Genomic DNA, 16219 nt, shown 5'->3' with positions numbered 1-16219 from the left:
TTATATAAAAAGTTTTTGTTAATAACAGGTACACTTTAAGCAGGTTAAAATTAGAGTTTGAAACCAGTGTATCTAAGCAACGATTAAATATGGTGGATGGAATATTGTAATCTATGAAGTGTCTTGTATTCAGTTGAACACATGCACCAACTACAGAGACAAAGGAGAAGTACTACTACATTCTCTACAAGCTATACTCTTCCATGTAGATCCTGGTAAAGGATCTGCAGCAGGATAATCACCCAAAACGGAATTCCTTCCACAACCACCAGACCTCAACCTTATCAAGAGATGAGCCATAAATAAATAACCTGAATAATCACAAGAGATTTGACTCATTATTATATTGTGATAGCGTAACATGGATTGTCAAGTTTTGCGCTAAAGTATATACCAGTGTGAGTGCATGCTGTCATTAAAATAAAAGGATCAGATGCTAAGAAATGCTGAAATTTATATAAAGATACTCCTTTTCACTCGAGTTATACCCCTGATGAAATTTGTAATCAAACATTTCGGAATACATTTTCACTATATACACACACACACACTTTAATTTTATCTCTATACTATCTACATATACACACAAGATTAATATGCAGACATAAGCATAGATATAAAATAGGGATGGTTTGCTTTTTTTGTATTTTATTAAATTATATTTTACACATTAAATACATTTCGATAAAGTATTTATACATACAGAAGTAAATCTTTCTTCATCATTCCTGCATGAAGTAGGTTCTTCGATCTTAAAGGTGCAGTGCGCTATACAGTCCAGGAGAAGCCATGGGCCATCTTTAATTTCTGCTAGTTATAGCTAACAGAACTATACATGCCAAAGTACTAAATGTGCTTGATCAAAGAGCAGGGAAGCCGGCAATGCTGTTTTTTGTAACCAAATATTAACATTTTGTCCTACACCACCTCCCCCTGGGAAACTTCAACATAATAACACGCTCAGTTATGAAAACGGAGCACGAAAATATATTTAATCTTAGTCTCATAAATAGAAGGGTAGAATTATTTGTATTTTTGACAGAATAAATTCAACAAGCCAGTGCAAAAATTGTCTGAATTGTTGTCACAAAGAAATCTATCACCTCCCAAGTCTTCCAATCTCCACACTTCACTCTCGCTGCAGTTCCCCCAGTCTGTGGCTATACAGATTGTGCAGATACAAGACTACAGTTCACTACAAACACGGGAAGGATGCACTGATCAGTAAGGGATGTCATTTTGATAGTACTGGATCATGTCATAGGTTCTGCTCCTGTGGATTAAAAAAAAAACAGAGTGAGCAATGCCAAAGAGAGAAAAACATAATCCAACTCTACTTGGTCCCAGTGTTTAGTAAGGGTAAAATTAGATGTTTAGATATTACCCAGAATTTATTGTAAAACACTGCTAAAAACATTGTGGGAGATTCATCAAAGCTGATGTGAAGGAAAGCTAGCAGAGTTCCTATAATCAGATTGCTTCCTTTACTTATAAAGAAGACAGCTTAAATCTGATTGGTTGCAATGATAACCGCTTAACTTAAATAAACGTCACCCTGTACATACTTTAATTTTAAAACCTTTTCAACCTTATCAGTCTTGGGAATCTACACTGATTCCCCTTATCTGATGTGAACAGAAGTTGATTAATACCCTAAATAACATTTTTCTTTTTATCTAAACGTTAACATTCTAAACTGATTAATTTGATAATAAAACTTTATAGCAGTTGGGGCTTTGTTTCTTTAATATGCCATACTAACTTCCCTGCACAGACATAGGTTTAAAAAAATATTGGGGCAAAATCCTGGAACATATTGTACTAAAAACTGTTGACACAAATTCACAGAGGGGTGCGGGTTCTGGAAGCCGGACCTTACACCCACTCCCCCTCCCCTTTGGATAGTGGATAAGATGCCTAGGGGCGGAGTACCCCTTTAAGTGATTTCTTGTAATAATCCCCTATAGTAACTAAAACATGGTGAATAAAGTAATTAAAGTGTTTATAAATATGCTCCACCCCTTTTTGCAAATAAAATTATGTAAACAGTGGTTTTATGGTCCTGCATTAAAAAAAAAAAAAACTTCTATGGCTTTGTAGGGGGGAAATTGAAAAATAATTATGGCTATTAAAATGCAAGGGAAAAAAAAATGCTGCGTTCTTAAGAGGTTAAGCCACCTATTAGTTGGTCTAATCCTATACAGTCTAAGGCTGAGTTCACACATAGTATTTTATCCCAAACCAGAAGTGGGTACAAAACGCAGACAATGGTGCAACTGTTTCTATTATAGGTTCCCTCTGTGTCGGTTCCATCGCTGATCTTGACTAAAAATATTGAACAATACACTACATGTAAACCAGCCAATGTCACTGTCTACGGCTTTACAGTACACTGAACTCCTATTTATACAGAAGCCTCCCTCTAGTGGTATCGGTCAGAACATTATAGTATCGATCACCTGGTCCAATACAAAAAAGTAATTAAAAGCCACACAGATTAATATAGATAAGTAAATAGGCTAGGCGATCCAGCAGCTTGTTCAATGTTTTTTTTCCCTCCCACAAATTAAGTGTAGGGATGAGAAAAAAAAAAGAAACTTTCACCTCCCTGGACAACCCTTTTAATATAATTTTTTTATAAAAATGCTTTCCAAGTATTAAAAAAAACTAAAATAAAGGTTTAGAGAGAAAATCGAAATCTTTTGCTGCGTAAACTCATAAACTGAAGAATCTAATGTGGTTTCTTATGAGACAGATTTGTTTTGATAATCTAACGGAAATAAAAAGGAAATATATCCAACCTGTTGCTGAGGAAGCAGTTCTGAATTATCTTCAGGATGAAGTTTGCTGCTTCTTTCTCCGTCATGTTGGGACTAAATCTGTTCCTGTGTGTTACAATACATAAGAGACCAGGTGAGATATTGGAAGACCTAATGATTTTTTTTTGGTCTTTTAAATACAATGAACACTAGTATCTTACTTCAGCAATTTTATTGTCTGTCCACGGAAGCAAGGAAGTCCAGTGTCCAACATGAGTGTCACAAGAGATACTACGGCGTCCATGTACGGCCTGTAATACAACAGAACAAAGCAGAGCGCTGAATGAATAATATTGATAAGACGCTCTTGACTCTGTCATGTAACCTTCACTGAATTGCCTCCACTAGAAGGATACATTTATTCCTAAGGGTTCCCCCCCCCCCTGGCTTAGGAGTTGAGAATGACTGTATTGGACACTGTCATGAGAGAGCAGTACTTTATTTAGATACAAGCATCTATAAAGGTCCCTAAAGGCAATTTGAATAGTGGTCTCAAAGTGCCTGTTTTACTACCCCACCTAGGGTGCTGTACGGTTTTTCTCCAATGGTGCCCAACTCTTCTAGGAATTGCCTCTGACTGATCTTGCTATTTTAACTTTTCTTAAGTGCTATTGTCAATAAATATTTTTTTCTTAATCGTGTATAGTGCACACAACATAATTTTATTGTATTGTGTACATTGCATATAATAACTACATTGAAATGTATTTAAGCCTGTATCCAATAATAACAGAACTTCAAAATAAAGCAGGTTAGAGGCGAATTGGGTCTTGAATACTGTCACATTTGATAGCAGGAACAGTGCTGCATGCTAAAGGACAGAACTTCTAGTTCCGTAGAGCCTTTATTTCAATCTCAATTTATATATATATATATATATATATATATATATATATATATTCAAAAAGAAAAGGAATCCGCAGCACACAAAATAAAGTGAAAAAATTCTTTGTGCTTTATTCCATGTTAAAAAGTGTTCTCACAGCAGTGCCTTGCACTGCTTGAAAAAGACTGGGGGAGCCCAGTCGAAACGTCGCTTGCTGTGAGAACACTTTTTAACATGGAATAAACCACAAATAATTTTTTCACTTTATTTTGTGTGCTGCGGATTCCTTTTCTTTTTGATTGTATCAATGGTGAGCTCTTGACCGAAGCTCCAATATCTGCTTGCACAACCAGTATTTTTTGTAAGTTTGGGCGTGCTGTTCATTTTCCAATTGCTATATATATATATATAGATATAGATTTTAAAGTAATAATAATATCCCTTACCTGACAGCCAGGTAGCCACGTACACACATCTCCATGAACCACTTAAAAGGCGTTGCTTCCATTTTGCGTCCCATGATCATCACCATCTCATCCGTTAACTTTATATCAGGCTCCCAGCCTAAGTTGCCCCCGGGGGAGCTCTCAAACATAAATCCAAAATCTGCAAATAAAGAATCTGGCTTAGTAGACAACATATAGGAAACAACAGCCAGTATGCCTGCTAGGAACCAAAATAATCAATTTATCTATGGACAAAAACGGTCTGTTTTTCCCTTAACAGCCAGGCACAGCTCAGCTTTCATTTTACCTGAGCTCATTAAGATATGAAAGCTGAGCTGTGATTGGTTGCTATAGGAAAACTGTTTTTGTCCTCAGAGTAATAAATCTAGGCCTTACTCTTTCTCCTGTGCTCAGCACCCCCATCTGCTAAACATTTAGACTGACTCCCAATAAGTAATGTGGGACAAATACCTTATTTTGCCATCATATTAAAGGGGTATTTTTTTATATATCAACTGGCTCCAGAAAGTTAAACAGATTTGTAAATTACTTCTATTAAAAAATCTTAATCCTTCCAATAGTTATTAGCTTCTGAAGTTGAGTTGTTGTTTTCTGTCTAACTGCTCTCTGATGACTCACGTCCTGGGAGCTGTGCAGTTCCTATGGGGATATTCTCCCATCATGCAGAGCTCCCGGGACGTGACATCATCATTGAGCAGTTAGACAGAAAACTTCAGAAGTTAATACATTTTCTCTGATTATATTTCCTGCTGGTAAACCCCTCACAGTCACATTAAACTGAAAAGAATATCCTAATATTTTTTTTTTGTAGATATTGAATTGATCATGTAAATATAGCTGGTGCATAATTTGGGGTCCTTAAGTGCATATCAACTGATCCCCTGGCACCTGCATTTTCTGAGACAACTCCTATAAATAACAAAGAAGATTTTTATAGCTCAGTGATAGTGAAGGCTGTATGAATCTGAGTGAGGTAGGAAACGGACATTTAGGAGCCGCATGGAAAAGATAATGCACTTGTACAGTATTGTATAAGATTGTACAGAATTAGAAGAACGTGGCTGCTTTCTTTCAGAAACAGTGCCACATCTGTCCACAGGTAGAATGTTGTAGCTCGGTATTATTCACTTTAATGGAGCACAGCTGCAATACCAAACACAATAGAAGACTTTAAAAGAAAGCAGCAGTGTTTTCTAAACCTGGAAATGTCTTAAGGAGGAAAAAAAATAGCTGTTCAATGTGAAGAAACACAATGAATGAGATCAAAGACTAAGAAGCATTAAGACAAATAGAAGGAGAGGAAACTAGTAAGGGAAGTTGTAAAACGGTCAACCAATATAATACTATATTTTAGCAATATGGCAAAGACCTGACCAGGCTGAAAAAGGTTTTACACTGGACTGGAAAGAGGGAGAACAGAAAAGTGGGTCCTTGGTGAACTAACCAATGTGGATGATGTGCCCCTCCTTATCCAGCATGATGTTGCCATTGTGTCTGTCTTTAATCTGCAGCAGGAACAGTAAGAGGCTGTAGGCTGCCATACTCCGAATGAAATTATATCGAGCCTGTAAAGATAGAAGAGCGAAATAGGAAGAATAAATAATCCTTTAGAAATGACACAGATCCAGTAAAATATATAAGGAAGAAAATACTAAAGCCAGCCACATGCATAGCAGCCATCAGTTGATTCCTCAGCTCCCAATAAACTTTTACCCCCATAGCAGCCAAGAAAGGATGTTTCCTGTCAGTGACAGACTGATACCAGCCATCTCCTGCTCTACTGTCCACTTCATGTTTCTTGGATGCTAAAAAGGGACAGTAATGCTGGCATCTCCTATACCGATGACATTGTCAGTGGCAATACGACAATTGTCTAATCTGCCAGGTTAAGTAAGGTTTGGGCATCTCTCATAATCTGAATTATTTAGGTAGAAGATTCTGTAGTGTATTGTACCTTTTGAAATGCCAGAGTAGACTCATCTCCATATTGCCTCGTGAAGTAGTCATACATGCCAAAATCGGTCTGCCGACCTAGCTGATCCCTTGAGGTGCAGTCTGGAATACACTCGATAACTCCACACTGTGAGACAACAGATATCAGAATGAATTTCCAAAATCCATGACACATGGATGCTATCTATATAATATAGAATGGGCACAAATACAGACAATAACATTTAATATACATCAAAAATAGTATAAACAAAGTCAAACCCAGACAGGTAAATAATAACTTAGCCTACAACAGTTGTATAATGGAACAGTTAGTCCAGATTTCTATAGGAAAGTTTTTATTTAGAAGATTTGTAACGCTTCCAGTCCGTAGTGTAAATCTGCAGATTATTTTGGAAGTTGTCCCAAGCCATATGGCGATGCAATGAGGACCTGGACACTCCTAACCCTCTCTAATAACAACTGCTCCATGACATACACATGCTTAAAGGAGGTACAATCTCAGCAACTCCGGAAAGATCAATAGACTTCCAGTACCTTACAATAGTTGTACGTGTGGCCGATAGAGTACGGAACATTATGGTAAGAGAAGTAAAGATATGGGGGGAGATTTATCAAACCCTGCTGCAGAGGAAAGGTCGACCAGTTTCAAATAGAAGCCAATGAGATTCTTTTTTTAGAGGCCTTTTAAAAAAAAAAAATTAAAGAAGTAATCTGGTTGCTATGAGCAACTGGTCAAATTTTGTCTGTACAGGTTTTGATGAATCTCTTCAATGGTGTCCAGAACTAGGGTAAGTAGTGCCATCTCTGGGCCTCATGCCGGCATCTGGTCCAACCATCTGACCAAGAGGGTATGTACTCTTTCCCACAACCCCTGCACAGGTTGGCACTCCAACAAGATGTGCATTACAGAACCAGTCGCCTCGTTACAATGCCAACAAAGGAGAGACATAGAAGGGTAAACGTAAGAGAGGCGCACAGGTGTATCGTACCACCGGTACAGAAGCTTGCGAGACGCTTCCAATGAGTTAAAGATGTTCTGTAGTGAAACATAACTTATCCCCTATCCAAAGACAGCTGGGACCTCCCACCCCCCCTCCACCCGCGATCTCCGGAACGGGGCCCTGGCAGTCTGCTGGAAGGGGGCATGCTGACCCCTGCACGGAGCGGCGGCCAACACGCTCCTCCATGTATCCATAGAGGCACATGGAGGGGCTGTGCAGGCTGCGGCACCCTGCGGGGGTTGGAAGAGCCGCTTCCGGCAGACTATTGGGGCCCCGTTCAGGAGATCACAGGGGGTCCCAGCGGTCTGACCCCCCACAATCTATAACATATAGTGGAAAATATGGACCACTTAATGAATTTGTATGTCATCCTTGCGCAGGGGCCATGCTAATCTTCTTTGTATCATTCCAATTTTAGCATATGTGCTTCTAAAGCAAGCACAGTGGGCATACTTTTTAATACACCCATAAATTTAGTAGTTGATACTACTCATGTGAATCTGTGAAACTATATTTTACCATAGTCACATGCAAAAATATTAGAACAGTCTATTAAAAATATAGAATGTGGTCTGTTTGTTTGTTTTTTATTACAAATGTTCTCTGCCAAATTCCTACTCACCCCAGGAGCTGTAGCCACTACCCTGTACGGAAAGACAAAGAGGTCAAGTCCAACCAGTTGAAAAATATTCTTGAATAAATCGATTATCTGCAAAGCCAGCATATCCTGACAAAAAAGAAAATGGGTAAAAAGTTATTTTTACTATAAATTGATATAATCTTAGACCTCCACATCAGGTTTTGGTTAACTTAAGACTGACACTGGTTATCCCATGAATATTTTTCATTCTAAAAGTCCTGAAGTGCTGTTAAAGGGGTACTCCAGGACTGTATATACATAAAAAAGCTCCAAAGTCACCACATTACCTAGATATGTTCCCTGTAAACCATCCTGTCAGATACGCATTGCTCCTGCGGCCCCTGTTCTCTTCTCTGGCTGCTTGATATTGTTTGTCATCCTTCCCTCCCCATGCCTACATCTCACAGCAATCACTGCAGCTCTACTCTTCCAGCCAACTTCACACTAAGGGCAGCAACATCCTCCTGCTCTGAGCAGCAGAGAGATGTTCAGTGTCTGATTGGCTAATACTGCACACACCTCCCAGTTCTCAGAACTAAAAAAAGAGCATAACATCAGTGCAGGGTAGAAACCACATGGTCTGTGTCTCTAAGGAGGATGGGGGCTGCTTTCAGAGGGGGACTTGGACAGAGTGGATGGCTGTATGAGGTCATTCCCTCACTTCATGCAAGTAAGTGACAAGCAAAGAGAGGAAACTGCTCTATATGGCTAATGAATGATATTTAGACAAATATGTTGATGAGAGGGAAAGGATGGACTATGGGTTAAGTTCCCTGGAGTACCCCTTTAATAACGGTTTAAAGTAATTTGCATTATTTTTAGATTATTTTCCTCCATGTGTCCCCGTTGATGCTGCTGCTAATCTATACTGCTGGGGGCAGGCTCTGGACAGAATCCATCTCCTTCCACCTCTGACAGCTGACAGTATAGTCCCAACATAAACTAAAAGGTTATCTAATGTAAATTTTTTATGCTCCAATACATGTGTGTTTGATACTTAACAGTGAGGCAACCCCTTTAAAAGAAAATCTTCACATATTGTAACTATTCACAGCATCAGGTATGGGGCTAAAAGCATTTTCTCAGGCACAGCTTTAGAAATGCAAAAGACTGATTGTAGCCTCATAGGTCCAGAATTTTCATCCTCTAACACTGTTTACCATCTCCTGCATTTGCTTAACAGCCTCTGTGCCATAGGTAATGTAAATACTGGATACTTTAAGGGGTACTCGGGTGGAAAAAATAATTTTCTCTCAACTGGCTCCAGAAAGTTATACAGATTTGTAGATTACTTCTATAAAAAAATCTTAATCCTTCCAGTACTTATCATCTGCTGTATACTACAGAGGAAGTGGAGTTGTTCTTTCTGACTCACCACAGTGCTCTACACTGACAACTCTGTCCAAGTCAGGAACTGTCCAGAGTAGAAGCTAATTCCCATAGCAAACCTCTCCTGCTCTGGACAGTTCCTGACACAGACAAAGGTGTCAGCAGAGAGCACTGTGGTCAGACAGAAAAGAACAACTCAACGTCCTCTGTAGTATACAGCAGCTGATAAGTACTGGAAGGGTTAGGGTTTTTTAAGAGAAATAATTTACAAATCTGTTTAACTTTCTGGAGCCAGTTAATTTGGAAAGAAAAAAAAAAAAAGTTTTCCACCAGAGTACCCCTTTATGCAACATGGTAGCCGGATCAGGGGGAAGAATTAAAAAACCATCTGCTGCCGTATTCCCGCCACACCCCATTCACTTGAATGAGCTGGACGGAGTCAGATAGAGACTCTGGTAGGCTCATTTTTGGACGTATCAGTTTTATTGCCAACTGAAAAGTGTACTTCAATGGGGGAGATTTATCAAAGGATTTAGACTGGTTTTTCTTGTCTAAATTTGTCGCACAGAAAGTCGCAGTCTAAATCTGTGCGACTTTTCTGCGACTTTTGCTCTAGAGGATTTTTAGAACATGATGCATGCAAGTCTATTTTAGACTGAAATGCATTGAAAAATGCATTGGTGCTGAATTTATCAAGTGCGACTTTTCAGCGACAAGTCGCATAGGCTGAAAGTACGCCGAAATGTCAGACCATGTTGGAGCAGGTTTAAATATAGACTAAAGCATAGATCATGCAGTCTGTGCACAGAATTTATCAAGAGCCGTGCGCCATTTGATAAATTCGGTGCACAATAGACCAGACTAACCCTCTGTAGTTTGGTCTATATTGATGCGGGACATAGACAACTTTGATAAATCTCCCCCAATGAGTAGAAAAAAGTGCTACAGCAAATTTGCAGCAGAAAATACACACGTGTGAACCCTATATATGGATTGCAACAGTATTTTGTAAAAACCAAATAAGGCTCACGCAAGTTTATCTCTTCCTCTATTCACCAACCTGGCAGTTTTTCATTTATACTATATGTGCGGGGGTGGGGAAAGCCATTCTCAAATGCATAAGACACATAATACGGTTTTAACACTGCATCTGCTAACACACTGTGACATACATTTAGATTAGTACGGTATTGACAACAATACCAAAAAAAATATCAACCATATGGTAAGAAAGAAGAACAAAATTGTACACCGGTACGATACGATAGTCTGGACTGTATGAAGCATATTATGGTTATTGAGAAAAGTCTATGATGGACTCAGTCTATGTAGAGAAGGAGACTAAATAGGAAAAGGGCAAACAAAGGGTATGCCTGTAATATGAAGTATTACTCGGAAAGAAAACTGAACAAAGCAGCGATTAATAAATTCAATAGGAGATTAAAGAGCATTCTTTATTAATTATTATTATTATTTTATTACGGTAGAATTTGTAATTCTACTCACTTGTCTGCAATCATCTCCCACTTTAAAGATAGCCGCTTGCCAGCATATCTTTTTATCCACATCTTCCTCCTCGCTTTCATCAATAGAATCTGAGCGACATTGGAGGCCTGAGAGTTGGAGATAGTTACAAGAATTGAATGATTTATGCAAAAGAAACACAGCATTAGTTATTTCATTGTTAACATGGTAAATTTACCTTCCTTCTCCAGCTCACTGACTCCGCATCTCTTCACCTTAAACTTGGCTAGATATGGAGCTTTTGCCGCACTGCAAGTACAGAAATTTATGAAATGACACAGCAAATCGATACATATGTCCTCCAGTGGCATATGAAGCACAAAACTTACTATATACTAAAGAAAAATATAAATTATGGGCAGTTACCAGATGAACATGAATTAAAAGATAATTCTGCATTCTAATATATAAATGGCATTTTGGTAGCAATGTGAAGGTAAAGCATTCTATTTAAATTTAAAGTTTACCTGTCATCCACTAAAACGTTTTATATAATGTAGATAATACCATGAAATGTATATTTGTAATATACATTGGTTAAAAAATGTGTATATTTTTGACCCTGCAGCTATTGCCTGTGTGTCTATATGAGGAGTCCAAATACAGGAAGTGAGGGTGGACAAGCAGGGCTCTGTGCACTAAGAAAAAGCAGGACAGTGTGCAGTGAGGCTCTATGGCTCATACACCAGGATGATTGACAAGCCAGGAGTCTGCACAGAGCCCTGCTTCTCCTGCCCTCACATCCTGTTTTTGGACTCCTCAGGAGACACACAGGCAATAGCTGCAGGGATAGCATTTTTTTCACCCAAAAATATACACAAGTTTTAACCAATCTATATTATAACTATACATATAATGGTATTATCTACATTATATAAAAAGTACAGGTATACTTTAAGGTTTAGCAAATATTACATGAAAAATGTTTGATGTAATTCATATACGTCTTCATTTTCAATAGAGTTAAAAGACTCAATTCATGCAGTGGCACCAGGGCTTACCCTACTGCTGATCATCTGCACTCTGGAACACCCGCCCAACATAAAAAAAAACCTCAAAACTCTGATATCACCTTGAACTATGCACTGGTTCTAAGGATTTGTCTTTTACACATTTTACAGGAAGTTTGTTAAAAAGCATTTGTTTGGAGAATAAACTGTAAATTGTATATCTAAATGAGGCGGGCCCAGGCTAAACAAATAAAAAAAAAAAAAAACTGTACTCACCTCGCTTGATCAGCACTTTCTGGTCACAAGGAAGTGGCCACTCGGAAAAATCATTGGCCGAGACAAACCACAACTGCGGTTAGTGACTCACTGAGTGTGACGTAGACCAAAAAAGCGCTAAGCAGCAGGACTGAGCACTAATGGAATGGTAGAGGCCGGGGATCAGGGAGGAAAGTGCAATTTTTTTTTTTTTATTTATTTAGCCAAGCCAGGCAACATTTAGACATATACATATTGTCCCTGAACAAACCACTTTGATACAAGCTGGTAGTTTGCAAGTGTCATATGCAATTCCATACTTCAATTCCAGACCTTATATGTGGAAAACAAACTTCTGAATTTGCTAATTACCAGCAAGAATCTCCCTTAAGTGCCAAATGGGACTGGTGAAACAGGTAAAAGACAGGAAAAAAAAAAAGACACTCAGGACCAGAGCGTGAGGTTCCAGTTGGTATTAAGGGTTGGTCCTATCAGGGTGGATAAAGATAATCAGCAAAGGGTAATCCACAAGTAAAACATATATATTTTATAATTTTCCTGGCTTTGAGTTTAAGTATATGTGTACAAAAATGTATCATCCCATACAGTCGTGGCTGTAAATGTTGGCACCCCTGAAATTTTCCTAGAAAATGAGAAATACTTCACAGAAATGGATTACAGTAACACATGTTTTGCTATACAAATGTTTATTCCCTTTGTTTGTATTGGAACTAAACCAAAAAAGGAGGAAAAAAAAGCTAATTGGACATAATGTCACACCAAACTCCAAAAATGGGCTGGACAAAATTATTGGCACCCTTAACTTAATATTTGGTTGCACACCCTTTGGAAAAAATAACTGAAATCAGTTGCTTGCTATAATCATCAATAAGCTTCTTACACCTCTCAGCCGGAATGTTGGACCACTCTTCCTTTGCAAACTGCTCCAGGTCTCTCTTATTGGAAGGGCGTCTTTTCCCAACAGCAATTTTAAGATCTCTCCACAGGTGTTCAATGGGATTTAGATCTGGACTCATTGCTGGCCACTTCAGAACTCTACAGCGCTTTGTTGCCATCCATTTCTGGGTGCTTTTTGACGTATGTTTGGGGTCATTGTCCTGCTGGAAGACCCAAGATATCGGACACAAACAGAGCTTTCTAACACTGGGCTGTACAGCGCAACCCAAAATCCATTGGTAATCCTCAGATTTCATGATGCCTTGTACACATTCACGGCACCCAGTGCCAGAGGCAGCAAAACAACCCCAAAACATCATTGAACCTCCACCATATTTCACTGTAGGTACTGTGTTCTTTTCTTTGTAGGCCTCGTTCAGTTTTTGGTAAACAGTAGAATGATGTGCTTTACCAAAAAGCTCTATCTTGGTCTCATCTGTCCACAAGATATTTTCCCAGGATTTTGGCTTACTCAAGTTCAGTTTGGAAAAATGTAGTCTTGTTTTTTTTTATAAACCGTAGAAGAGAAAGTTCCAGCTCCCGAAAAAAATAATTGTAAATTTAAAAAGTGCAAAATTTATTCAGTCCATATTAAAATAAAAACACCCTGTGTGGTTAAAAAACCCCACGCCAACGCGTTTCGGACTGTCTAGTCCTTAGTCTTAGACAGTCCGAAACGCGTCGGCGTGTTTTTTTTTTTTAACCACACAGGGTGTTTTGTTTTTTGATTTCAATATGGACTGAATAAATTTTGGACTTTTAAAATTTAACAGTATATATATATATATATATATATATATATATATATATATATATATATACACATACATACATACACAAGGACAACGGCTTGGCTCCTTCTCCGGGCTTCCGAACGAATTCCTACGAGTGTCAGGACCAAATCATTACAAACGGTGAGCTGGCTATATATTTTTTTCTTTGTTTTTTTTATGTCTCTGTGTCAGCAGTGGGGTCTTCCTGAGTCTCCTGCCATAGCGTTTCATTTCATTTATATGTCGACGGTTAGTTTGCGCTGACAATGATGCTCCCTGAGCCTTCAGGACAGCTTGAATATCTTTGGAACTTGTTTGGGGCTGCTTATCCACCATGCATACTATCCTGCATTGACACCTTTCATAAATTTTTCTCTTCCGTCCATGCCGAGAGAGATTAGCTACAGTGCCATGGGTTGCAAACTTCTTGATAATGTTGCGCACTGTGGACAAAGCCAAATCTAGATCTCTGGAGATGGACTTGTAACCTTGAGATTGTTGATATTTTTCCACAATATTGGTTCTCAAGTCCTCACACAGTTCTCTTCTCTTTCTGTTGTCCATGTTAAGTGTGGCACACACAGACACACAATGCAAAGACTAAGTGAACTTCTCTCCTTTTTATCTGCTTTCAGGTATTATTTTTATATTGCCCACACCTGTTACTTGCCCTAGGTGAGTTTAAAGGAGCATCCCATGCTTGAAAGAATCTTATTTATCCACAATTTTGAAAGGGTGCCAATAGTTTTGTCCAGCCCGTTTTTGGAATTTGGTGTGACATTATGTCCAATTTGCTTTTTTTCCTCCCTTTTTTGGTTTAGTTCCAATACACACAAAGAGAATAAACATGTGTATTGCAAAACATGTGTTACTGCAATCCTTTAATGTGAGAAATACTCCATTTCCTTGAAAAATTTCAGGGGTGCCAACATTTACAGCCATGACTGTATCTCATAGAGACTAGTCAGAAGATCTGGTGGGGGGGGGTGAGGGGGGTTAAGAATTGAAACCCTCAGCATCCGCTAGAAGAAAGGTGCTATTAAGATCACTGCACCTTCTTTAGGCCTATTAGGAAGACAGTTCTTATGCTAGTCTATAACCACATTTAACTCAGCAGTGTATCTCCCTCTTGAAGAAACATTATGGTCTTAAGAGAGCTATAGCCCTATTGTTCTAATAATCGATGGGGAGAGTAGACTTTACATATAAAAAAAATCAAATTATCAAAAACAGATCATTTTTACCTTTGCATGGGCGTTCCAGAGTTGTAGTCAATATCCAACACAATAGCTTCTGGGTTACTGGGCAGGTAACACCCTAAAAATATATCACACAACAATCATATAACTGCACAGCAATACACCCCAGATAAACAGTCAGTTAATGGCTAACTTTATTAGTGAGCCACTGAAACCACAAGACAGTTTTTATTTACCACAACATTACTTCCTGCACTACAGAATCCAAATAGCATTTCAGAGTTTTCAATCTTTCAAAATATTTGAAATCATTAAAAAAAAAAAAAAAAAAAAAAAAAAAAGGGGGGGTCTTACCAGGCTGCACCTTTACTTCAGACAAGGCATTAAGGCAAGCTCTTTTACGTTCTTCTCCCTTAGGGTATGGTCTGGAAGGAGAAGGAAGACAATCTTTGTAACACAGCTATATTTACGCATGTGAAAAGGAAAAAATGGCTTTATGGGCATGTTAAAACCAAGCAAACCATAGCAATAAAAACAGATCCATATATAAAACAGTGCACGTGTCTGGCAAAAAAATGGATTACCGTTAATCTGTATACACACTGGGCACATACCATAGAGTACCAGTCCCTGGAAGAAAAGAACTGACTGGAAAATGACAACACATATTCCTTGGGGTGTAATATTGTTGGGATAATTACAATAAACTCTTTTCCCCAGATCCACACAGTTTTGTGAACTCCATTTACCTAATGAGTCTGATGGGAGAGGTCTACATGGCCCCTTTGTCACTTTTCCCTGTGCACTACTGACTAAGCAATGACAATAATTAAACATCAATGACAGCTTTCTAAAACATAAGGGAAAAGGTGTAGTAGGATCAGTGATGCATGTAACTTGTTATCACCAGGTGGCTTTCTACTTCAAATGAATCCAACTAACCTATACACATGTTCTAATAATAATAATACATTGATCTTAGTCCAATCAAAGCCTTAATAAAAGTCTAGATTTTAAACCAATAACCCTTCCTATGGTGCCAAACTGTGTTGACACAAAATATAGCAACAGACAGTTTGACCAATGAAGAATAGCTTGAAAAAGAGGATGGGGTTCCTTTTACACTTTTTATGATCTTAATCATTTCTAATAAAGTAGAAAGTTTTAAACCTTACTTTTGAGGAGCTGGATCCCCCCACAATCCTGATCTTATATGAAGAATAACCTTCTGTTGGTACAGCAAGGTTTTGGGAACCCCAGTTCTGTAGATACAGTGGGGCAAAAAAGTATTTAGTTAGCCACCAGTTGTGCAAGTTCTCCCACTTAAAAAAAGAGGAGAGAGGCCTGTAATATTCATCATAGGTATACCTCAACTATGAGAGACATAATGAGAAAAAAATATCCATAAAATCACATTGTCTGATTTTTAAAGAATTTATTTTCAAATGATGGTGGAAAATAAGTATTTGGTCAATAACAAAGGTTCATCTAAATACTTTGTCATATACCCTTTGTTGGCAATG

General features: G+C 38.3%; 1 protein-coding gene and 1 non-coding gene across 2 annotated transcripts in view; both read right to left on the bottom strand.

The window, feature by feature from the left end:
* Window positions 1–628: 628 nt before the first annotated feature.
* The window catches only part of PI4KA (phosphatidylinositol 4-kinase alpha), a 145449-nt gene continuing 129858 nt past the window's right edge, over window positions 629–16219 (bottom strand). Inside the window, exons 45-55 of the mRNA XM_056531869.1 lie at window positions 15051–15121; window positions 14742–14814; window positions 10741–10811; window positions 10545–10651; window positions 7692–7796; window positions 6067–6192; window positions 5557–5677; window positions 4092–4251; window positions 2981–3070; window positions 2802–2885; window positions 629–1273 (exon numbers count right to left, since the gene is read on the bottom strand). Of these exons, the coding sequence (XP_056387844.1) occupies window positions 1222–1273; window positions 2802–2885; window positions 2981–3070; window positions 4092–4251; window positions 5557–5677; window positions 6067–6192; window positions 7692–7796; window positions 10545–10651; window positions 10741–10811; window positions 14742–14814; window positions 15051–15121 (1060 nt within the window). The 3' untranslated portion in view covers window positions 629–1221. The remainder of the gene's footprint in view (window positions 1274–2801; window positions 2886–2980; window positions 3071–4091; window positions 4252–5556; window positions 5678–6066; window positions 6193–7691; window positions 7797–10544; window positions 10652–10740; window positions 10812–14741; window positions 14815–15050; window positions 15122–16219) is intronic.
* LOC130345289 (U6 spliceosomal RNA) lies at window positions 7405–7511 on the bottom strand. Its single transcript, XR_008884024.1, has one exon. It is a non-coding gene; the product is annotated as a U6 spliceosomal RNA (small nuclear RNA).

The sequence above is a fragment of the Hyla sarda genome, chromosome 1, assembly GCF_029499605.1.
Source record: "Hyla sarda isolate aHylSar1 chromosome 1, aHylSar1.hap1, whole genome shotgun sequence".
NCBI lineage: Eukaryota > Metazoa > Chordata > Amphibia > Anura > Hylidae > Hyla > Hyla sarda.
The sequence above is the reverse complement of the archived record's forward strand: the minus strand, read 5'-3'. Positions and strand labels throughout refer to the sequence as shown.